Raw genomic sequence first — 10,503 nt, 5'->3', positions numbered from 1 at the left:
CGTGCGCTTCCTGATTTACCCTGATGGCTGATGGAAAATTTCTACAGGATCAAATTAGTCATCCCAAAAATAATCAATGAGCTTAACTGAAATTATTTTTTTTTATTGAAGTAATAAAAACAAAAACTATATAAAATATCAGGAGTTTTTTAAACATTTTTTTAAAAATACCCTTTGGATGATTTATATAATTAAGCAGGTCTTTTAATTTTTATTCTTTTTGAATTTTGCAAATATACACACTCTCATGAGTCCCACCTGTCTCCCTTCTTTTCTCTCCTCCCCTTGTCTTCCCTTCTCCCTTAAAGACCGTGCAACTTCCTCGCCAAACTCCAAGACGCAGAAAAGGTCAAAATAAGCACTTTCCTTCCTTTCCTTTCCTTCACCCCCTCATTCATCATTCATTCATCTTCTATTCTTTTCCCTCTCAGCTCATTCACACCTTTTGGCACAATATCAAAATTAATCGAAATGTATTTTGATTGCTTTTCATATTTTCCTTAAACATCCCTTCCTTTTATAATTTTTACATTTTTCCGGATTAACTATTGTTAAAGAATCACGCATGCAATGCAAGAGACGCATTGATCGCATGGAAGAAGCATGTCGCATGGCTCCTCCTCCGGTAGCGGGAGCCACCTCCGACGGTGAAGCCGCCCGCTGAAGGAGAGGCTCGGGCGGCGGTGCGATAGCCTTTAAGATTAACCCACAAAGTCATCATTGCGGTGGATATCATACATATTTTCCAGTCTCTCTCCCTGCACAAACTTTAATGCCTTGCATACTATCGCCCTACTTTCTCCTACCAACCGACCTTGCTGAATAAGATACCCTAAAAGGCTTTGATGAGGGTTACGATCTCGAGATTGACCTTCTTGGGATTCCAATGGCGAAGTTGCCGATCCACAAGCAAAGGAAACGATGATGTGTGTGTAAAGAAGAAAGATACAGTGAATATACTTTTATGTTTATAGGGATTGAGTCTCCATCCCTTTTGTCTCCCTACTCCGTCCATGGAGTCCACTTTAAGGTTATACAATTATATAAAATTAAACAAACATATATATATAAATTAAGAAAGGAGATGCCACATAACAAGAGCATGCAAATTGTCCGGTATATAGAATGATCTCACTTGAGATGGAACAAAGCATTTCTAAATAAGATAATCATGTAGCAGACATATAAAGGAGAATTCAGTTCTTTGTAGTTTGACTAAACGTGATCCATCCCTCCAGTAAACCATGCTCCAGTGTTTAAATTAACCTGCAGCTCAGGCATCAGAAATTATACATAAAGCAATATTCACCGCACAAAACGATTTCTTTCGTCCCTGATGAACCAGTAAGGCATCAGACTCAATACGATCAGTTTTACCTAAAAAATTGTGCATATATTATTCTTAGATTTCATGACAAGATCGATAAAGTTAATCTGTACTTGCAGATATGATTTAGGAGCTAATTCAATTCAAGCATGATTGGAGAGCATAAAATCACCAACATATTAAAGTGATAATCCTTAAACAAAACATGAAATCAAAACAGTTCCTGAAGTAACTGTTAATAAAGGTGTAGCAGAAGAATATTGAAGAATTTACTGAGAGAATGGAAGAGTAAAATGCTAGGTTATGAGCAATTTCTTTAATTTCTCCACGACTTATAATTTAAGATTTAACTTTAATTTCACGGTGCGCACTAACCTTTTGGAGATGGATCGTTACAGAGAACCGACGCTGGATTGCTCGTCGCCGCCGCCGCCGGCGCTCTGCCTAGAGTACTGGCGCACGCCGAACAGCCCGATGGCGGCTGGCGATGCCGCGGCAGCGCTCATATCCGGCAAGAGGCCCGCGTGGTACTCTCCGTTAGCAGTTGTGGCACTGAGGCTGGCGGACAGCAGATCCGCGTCGGTGTGGTGGTTCCTTGGCATCATGATCTGGCGGCGGCTGATGCCGTGGCCAGCGCTTTGTGGGATGTCGCGGCCGAACTCGAAACCCGTGAGCGCGCCGACGAAAGGGAGGCCGGCTTGGTGGTCGAGGAAGGAGGGGTGCGGGGCAACGGCGGCGGCGGACTGGTACTTGGAGAGCTCAGACTTAGCGCGGGAGAGATCGATCTGGAGCTGGTGGAGTTGGTGCTGGAGGATGGAGATGACGCGGACGCAGCCGTAGACCGGGTCGAAGAGGCGCATGTCGGCCTCGTAGGCGAGGGAGTTGACGGCGTCCTCCCGCTGCAGCGGGTGCAGCTCGTTGAGGAGCTTGGTGACGTTGCTGGCGCCGAACACCCGGTGCACGTGCACGAACTTCTGAGGCTGGTCCGGCGGGAAGTACGGCGCGAACACGCAGTCCGGCTGGCACTTCCGCCGCAAAAACTTGCACGCCGCGCACGGCGAACTCGTCGATGACGCCGCCGCCGCCGCCGCCACTGCCGCCGCCGCAGCCTCCTCCGCAGACCCGGACGACGACGACACCTGCACCACCGAAGACGACGACGCCATTTGATGGAATCACCCTCCCGGCCTCCCTTCTACCTCCACAAACCGATCAAGCGATCATATATATATTGTTATTCAGTTTCCTAAAAAAATAAATTAAGGAAGGGAAAACAAAAAACAAGGACAAAAAGATATGAGTGGAAAAAAAGATACGAGGTCAGATCTCTGGTGAGGAAAAAGGAACAGAGATGCATGTCTGTTGTAATCAGCAGTCAAACAATAAAGTAGCTAGGGCTTCTGAGAAGACTTGGAAGGGTGCATGATGCCATGCTATTTTTGAGGTTTTGATTGAGGGGGAAATTAAAAGGCATAATTCTATGGAAAACGTTGGAGGAAGGAGAAGAAACTGGTGCTCTGTAATACCTTTCTGTGATTTGATGCAGGTAATGAATACTTCTTTTTTCGCTTTCTTCTCTCTGAGCTGTGTTCTGGGGGTTGGATGGGCTATGAAGGGAAGGATGGTAAGAGATAGAGAAGAGAAGAGGGAGGTGGGAAGGGGGAGGATAATTATATTTAATGAGGTGGTGTGATTGATGTGGCGAAGAAGGTGAAAGATTGTGATGATGTAAGTTGTGGGCAGAAGGATGTTGTGATAAAGGATGTGATAAAAAAAAAGGTAGCCTTTTGTTTTTTAAAATATTAAAAGGTATTTTAAGATATATATATAGAACGCCTTAATAAAATTAAAAGTAATCATTCAATCTCACAGCGTCAATTGCTTTACCGTTACATCCTAGGCTATATGAATCTAGCCCCTTTTTTTTTATTTATATATTGAGTTCTTAAATTTTTAATCAACTACTAAACTAAATTTAGAAGTTTCTTGTCTAGCAGCCAATTTTAGTGCATTGTAGATTTTAAATTTTTTTTATTTATTTAATATATTGATAAATATTATTCAAAAATATTATTTATGAACATTATTCATAAACATGATTCATAAATATTAATGAGTTAAATACATATGTGCTAAAACTTATTTAATTTAATGAGTTTATTCAAATTTATTTATTTAATTGATATTGTGTGTATTGAACGAATATAAGTAAGTTATTATCAAGTCAAATATCAAATTTGTTCATGAATGTTCGATTCATTTATAGCCTTACCTAGGCAGTCCGCCAGAATCCATCTGCACTTCCCGACTTATCCTAGTGTCGATGGAAACTTCTGTGAGGTTGGATCGGTCTGTAGTACAATCATGCCCTAGATGAGAAGTTTTAATGATTGACAATTATTTAAATTTAGGTTAATACGTTGGATCTAACCTGAGTTACAAGTTTATAGGATAAAAGAAGTCCAAGAAGATCGAGGATGAGATTCTTTGTAAGAAAAAGTCCTTACAGGTCAAAAGACCGGATGCAAGGTAAGAGAAGTCAAAGAAAGTCGAGGGTCGAATTCTTGACAAGAAGAAGTCCTTGTAGATTGGAAGACTGGATGCAAGGCAAGACAATTCCAAGAAGATTGAGGACCAGATTCTTAACAAAAGGTGGGAACCCGAGCAGATCAAGAGATCAGATGCTAGGGTAGATGAAGACTCAGAGATGAGGAAACTCTAGGTACCAAGCCCGGGGAACAAAAGGTTCATCTACATGAGGTAATTAGTTTTGATTGCTACATTAAATGGAATATGTGCTTGAGGATTTAGGGATTGAAAAATCTCTATTTTAGGGTTTAGCAATTGATTGATGAAAATTAGTGAGCTAAAACCCAAAAATCCTAAAACCTCAAATTTTGGAGTTTCCATTAACAATTGATTGGTGTAAACCCGAAATTCCAGGGTTAGCCAAATGGTGTACCAATCGATTGACACGAATTGTTAATCAATTGGTAATCAAACTCAAGCACACAGAAGCATTCCAAATTGATCAACCTAACGATTAGGAACTGCCTAATCGATTGATGCAATTGATTAGAAGCCTTCTTTGCCAACATAGAAGCATTCCAAATTGATCAACCAATCGATTAATCAAGTCTAATCGATTGGTACAATCGATTAGGAACTGTCTTTTTTAGCACAGAAGTATTTCAAATTGATTCACTAATTGATTGGGGCATTATCAATCGATTGGTGTAATTGATTAGAAGGTTTTCCTTGAAAGCATAAAAATCTCCTAAATCGATTGGTCAATCGATTAGGACTTATTAATTGATTGGATCAATCAATTGACAGAAGTTTCCCAAGAAAACAGAAGACTACCAAATTGATTAAGATATATAATCGATTGTTAGAACTACCAATCGATTAGGATTCAAAATGGGATCATCTTAGCTGGTAATCTAGAGTTAATGACCATTCAACAGATAGTTAAACAATCAATAATCGATTGAAGTTTTTTACCAATCTATTAGTGGCCACTAAAAAGCAGAGAAACAGCCATATTCTAAAGCATTTAAAAAGGAACTTAGGGCACGAGAAGAGACTGCTATTTCATTGCTTTGTTGCACTCTTTGTGCCCAAGATCAAGATCAAGCTCTCATTTGTGACACTCTCAAGCAACTCAAAGAAGGAGAATCGTCCTTCATCTGTAATATCTTCTACTTCTTCTTTGTGCTTTGTTTTTACTTGAGTGAGAGCTGTAAACCATAATACTACTATAAGAGATTTCTCCACCTTCAGTATTATTTCGAGAATGAGAGTTCATAGTGAAAGTTTTGATTGTTGGTATGGACTCTTGGATTAATCATTTAAAGGAGGTGGATACTAAATAAATCAAAGTGTTAGCATTATGGTGTGCTCAACTTCAAATATCCACTGTAAAATCAAGAAAAAGAATTGAAGTGAACTATTCACCCCCTACTCTCAAATGTCCTAACAAGTAGTATCATAGTAAGGTTGCTTCGGAGGACTCACATCCAAAGGAGGAAAAGTCTAGAGTTGTAAATATGTCTTTGAAGAGGGTCATAGTACTACTCGACCATCCTACTATGAAGGAAACAACTGTGTCTATTGGAAGAGTCGCATAGAGAACTACCACATGACTGAAATCGATAACTGGTTCTTTGTGACCGAGGGATTCATGGTGCCAACTTCAGAAGATGGACAAATTCTGGAATCCTCTTAATGGTCTTCTTTACAAAAGTGGAAGGCACAAACAAATGTTAAGGCTACCATAACCCTTTAATGCGGACTGAGTTCAAAGCAACTCAACAAAGTTGGTCCATTCAAGAGTGCCAAGGAATTGTAGGACAAGTTCATTGAGCTAAATGAAGACATAAAGAACTCAAGAATTTCTAAGAGGGACCTTCTAATAAACCAAATGCAAAATTTCATCATGAAGGAAGGAGAAACAGTAAGTAATTTACATGGGAGATTCAAGGAACTTCTAAATAGTCTTTATTTGATTGGAGAAAGTGTGGAGAACCGAGATCTTATTAGATATGCTCTTAAATCCTTCCCAAGAAACTCACTATGGTCATCAATGGTTGATGTCTATAAGGTTTTAAAGGATTTGTCAATTGTTAAACTAGATAAATTATTTTGTGAACTAGAATTATATGAATAAAGACAATGCAATTCATAAGGAGAAATGTATAGCTTTGGTTGCAGGCAAAAATAGCAAGAAGAAGAACAAAGAAAAGAAGGAGAAGAAAAAAGAGTCCTCCTCTGAAATTGAACAAGAGAGTGATAGTGACGAGGTGCTATCATCGAGCCTAGATGACAAACCTTGTTCGGAAAATGATGAGACACTCTAGGAGTTTCAACAAAAAGGATGTCAAGAAGATCTTTAATGACAACAAAAGAAGAGGTAAATCTATGATGAATTCAAAGTCTAAAATTACTGTGTTTTGTCATGAGTGTAATAGGAAAGGACATTTAAAATCTAAATGTCCAAAATCGAAGAAGTAAGAGGAGAAACTTATGAAGAAAAAGGCCTTGAAAGCCACATGTGATGACTACTCTTCAAGCTCATCAGATGAAGATGAAGGGAAGAGCTCAAGGCACATGACACTCATAGCGTTAAGCAATGTGGAGAGTAGTGTTGGAACCCCAAGGTGTTTTGATGTGATCAAACAAGCTAAGTTAGGTCCTGCGTTTGTTTAACCCTTGTGTCTAAGTGTGCAGGAGCTTAGGAACACAGGAAGTCGAGCGGAAGACGCGGCTAGCGAGAAGGACGGCACGGGAGAGAGCCGACGGGATCGGTGCGTCCGAGGGACGAGGTGACCGCGGAAGAGTACACCGGTGGACGAGAAGAAAGTGCACGGCGTTCGAGGGACGAGAAACCGGGAAGGAAGGCTGCTCGAGGAGAAGGCCGGAACATGGATTTCGGGTGAGCCCTATTCCGGATGGCCGAGATCACCCAAGCTAGTGGAGTCGGAACAGAAGACCCAGACCAAGACGAGCTGAACCGAAGCCGAGCGACCGGACGGAAAAAGTCAACCAGAGTTGACTTTTGGGGTCTGGGGCACCCGGAACCCTCCGGGGCGCCCGGACCACTCCGGGGCGCCCGGAACCCTCCGGGGCGCCCTGAGCAGTAAAGTTGACCAGATCAAGTTTTGACTCGATCTAAACGTTGGGGGATAAGTTTTATCACCCCCAGGGCACCCGGAACCCTTCCAGGCGCCCCGACCAAGGCTATAAATATAGCCTTGGTCCAGAAGCCTTGGAATGAACTCACTGATTGTAAATCCAGTGCTTTCACGCTCTCTTTTAGATTAAGCTTCTGTTTTCTGCGCTACATTGTTGTACGAGGCTTCTCTGCCTGAAGGAGATTTTTAGTGAGCTTAATCTTCCTTGGATTAACAACCATATCGGTTGTAACCAAGTAAACCTTTTGTGCCTCATTTTTTTCTTTATGCTTTTAATTTATCAGCTTACTTTATATATGCAAGTGTTAGCTTAAAGAGTTCGAGGAGGGTTTGTCATTTTATGTTTGCAGGATATCCAACCCCCTCCTAGCCGGCCACAACGGTCCTACAAGTGGTATCAGAGCCGAGTACGCCTCAGAATGACTAACCGCCGTCTGAAGCAACAAAACAATGGCCGGAGCTAGCGACTACCCACTAGCATTCGAGGGGGAGCTTGCTTCTTGGAAGCAACAAATGACGGTATTTCTTAACTCTGATATTGGTATTTCTCTAATAATGAAAACAGGTTATGAAGAACCAAATACAATGAATGGAGAAGAACTCGATCTACGCCTATGGAACAAGAAGCAATGTGACGAGTCAATGGCAAACGGTCGGGCAGAGTTTCACATTTTAACCACAATACCAAACGAAGACTTTGATAGAGTTGGCGAATACAACAGCGCAAAAGAACTTTGGGAAAAGTTCTTAAAACTCTACGAAGAACCGATTGAAGCCCTCCCCTCAGTAGACATCGAGCCGTCATCAGAAGAATCCGAGACAGAAGAAATTACCGAGACAACCCCAACAGCCGAAGTACATCCCGAGATCGATGAAGGGGGAGAATCTTCGGAAGAAATTAATTCAATAGGGGGAGAACCAACGGCCAACGAGGTAAGTAAGGTATAGTCTCTACCTTCTGAACAACCGGTTAATTCAATAGAAAAATTGTCTGAAGATTTTTGCGATTTAAAAATTGAATTATCGAAAAAGTTTTTTGAATTAGAAAATCAATTGTCAAATTTGTCTTGCAAATTAGAAATATTATCAAAAGAAATTTGCAAATTTAAAAATATTTTGACAAAAGAATTATGCAAATTAGAAGAATTTTTTGAATTACAAATTACTCTCTCGAAAGAATTTTGCGATTTAGAAATTGAGTCACCGAAAAGGTGTTTCGGATTACGAAATCTATTGTTAATAGATTCCTGTAAATTAGAATTTTTGTTGTTAAAAAATTCTTGCAAATTACAAAATATTCTTTCGAACAAATTTTGCACATTGCCGAAAGAACTTTTTATATTGTCGAAAATTTTTTGTGAAGTTGCAATTCAAAAAATAATAGAAATTAACATGATACAAATTATTGCATGTTTAATATCTGTGGCTTTAAATTTGAAAAAGTGTAATTTGAGAAGTTATGAAAAATTGAAATGGAAATTTAAAACTTGCTAATATAAGTATCAGTATAAAATAAATAAATAAATGCATAGAAAATTTATTTTAATGCTATCAATTTTTTAAACTTTCTTGCATAAATTTTTGGGCTTAGAAAGATTTATTTCTGGTAAAAACTTAGAAATTTTTCAAGAGTCTTCTTTGACTTAGAAATTTTGTTTAACTTGGAAATATTTTTTCTCCGAAAAACATTGAAATAGATTTCTATAATTTTTCTAAGTATCAAACCCTTAGATTGTTTTTCTTGAAACTCCATTTTTATGTGATCAAAGGGGGAGAAGTATGTTAAGTCTAGGGAAAGGTAATATATTTTTTTTTCGATTGAAAAATATTTGGACTTATTTGAATATAAATTGTTTTTATTGCATATGTTTACCCTAACTTAACTTGGGTTGCTCACATCAAAAAGGGGGAGATTGTTGGAACCCCAAGGTGTTTTGATGTAATCAAACAAGCTAAGTTAGGTCCTGCGTTTGTTTAACCCTTGTGTCTAAGTGTGCAGGAGCTTAGGAACACAGGAAGTCGAGCGGAAGACGCGGCTAGCGAGAAGGACGGCACGGGAGAGAGCCGATGGGCTCGGTGCGTCCGAGGGACGAGGTGACCGCGGAAGAGTACACCGGTGGACGAGAAGAACGTGCGCGACGTTCGAGGGACGAGAAACCGGGAAGGAAGGCTGCTCGAGGAGAAGGCCGGAACATGGGTTCGGGTGAGCCTTGTTCCGGATAGCCGAGATCACCCAAGCTAGTGGAGTCGGAACAGAAGACCCGGACCGAGACGAGCTGAATCGAAGCTGAGCGACCGGACGGAAAAAGTCAACCAGAGTTGACTTTTGGGGTTCGAGGCCCCCGGACCACTTCGGGGCGCCCGGAACCCTCCGGGGCGCCCTTAGCAGTAAAGTTGACCAGATCGAGTTTTGACTCGATCTGAACGTTGGGGGATAAGTTTTATCCCCCCAGGGCGCCCGGAACCCTTCCAGGCGCCCCGACCAAGGCTATAAATATAGCCTTGGTCCAGAAGCTTTGGAACGAACTCACTGATTGTAAATCCAGTGCTTGCACGCTCTCTTTTAGTCTAAGCTTCTGTTTTCTGCGCTACATTGCTGTACGAGGCTTCTCCGCCTGAAGGAGATTTTTAGTGAGCTTAATCTTCCTTGGATTAACAACCACATCGGTTGTAACCAAGTAAACCTTTTGTGTCTCGTTTTTTTCTTTATGCTTTTAATTTATCAGCTTACTTTATATATGCAAGTGTTAGCTTAAAGAGTTCGAGGAGGGTTTGTCATTTTATGTTTGCAGGATATCCAACCCCCTCCTAGCCGGCCGCAACGGTCCTACAAGTAGTAAAGGTGAAGATAGACACAATGAGGATGTTGAATTCTTAAGTGAGTCATCATCTAGCGATGATGAGGTAACCTCTTCCAAGCTTGCTAAGATGTATGCTAATATCGCATGTTTAACAAATGCTTTGTCAAAATTAAAAAGTAATGTTAGGAAACTCCAAAATGAATTGAAGTCATTTAGAGATGAAAAGTGTCATGTGAGACTTGCATGCAACATGCAAATGCGACTAGTCAATTTGATGAGCTCAAGAATGAAATGTATCATTGAAATTGCAAGTAGATGATCTTAGAAGTACATTGGAAAAGTTTACTTTAAGTTCTAAATATTTGAACATGATATTAAGAGCTCAAAGGATAGTTTATAACAAAGCAGGATTAGGGTACAAACCAAAGCACAAAGAAGTTAAATTTATGTCCCTAATTAGTAGAAATCATGTTTCAAAAGTTAAAACTATGCAAGCTTGGATACCCAAGTAATATGTTGTTGATGTTACTAGACCCAACATTTGGGTACCAAAATATTTAGTTCATCATATTTGAACAAACATGCGCTGAGGGAGAGTATTCAATAATATGGTTTATAGATAGTGGATGCTCCAGACATATGACAGTGGACTCATCAAAATTTTCATCGCTTAAGAATAAAA

At 40.2% G+C, this 10,503-nt stretch overlaps 1 protein-coding gene across 1 annotated transcript; it reads right to left on the bottom strand.

The window, feature by feature from the left end:
- Window positions 1-1,092: 1,092 nt before the first annotated feature.
- Window positions 1,093-3,021, bottom strand: LOC122024530 (LOB domain-containing protein 6-like). Its single transcript, XM_042583183.1, has 3 exons — window positions 2,854-3,021; window positions 1,703-2,522; window positions 1,093-1,266 (listed from the first exon to the last, which is right to left on the bottom strand). Exon 2 carries the CDS (start codon window positions 2,491-2,493, stop codon window positions 1,720-1,722), a length of 774 nt encoding a protein of 257 aa, XP_042439117.1. The 5' UTR covers window positions 2,494-2,522; window positions 2,854-3,021; the 3' UTR covers window positions 1,093-1,266; window positions 1,703-1,719.
- Window positions 3,022-10,503: the final 7,482 nt, after the last annotated feature.

This window comes from Zingiber officinale, chromosome 9B, assembly GCF_018446385.1.
Source record: "Zingiber officinale cultivar Zhangliang chromosome 9B, Zo_v1.1, whole genome shotgun sequence".
Lineage (NCBI taxonomy): Eukaryota > Viridiplantae > Streptophyta > Magnoliopsida > Zingiberales > Zingiberaceae > Zingiber > Zingiber officinale.
This window is presented reverse-complemented; position numbering and strand designations above follow the sequence as displayed.

What these genes read in the sequence shown, in the direction of transcription:
- LOC122024530 (XM_042583183.1), bottom strand. Translation starts at nt 2,493, where the DNA reads ATGGCGTCGTCGTCTTCGGTGGTGCAGGTGTCGTCGTCGTCCGGGTCT.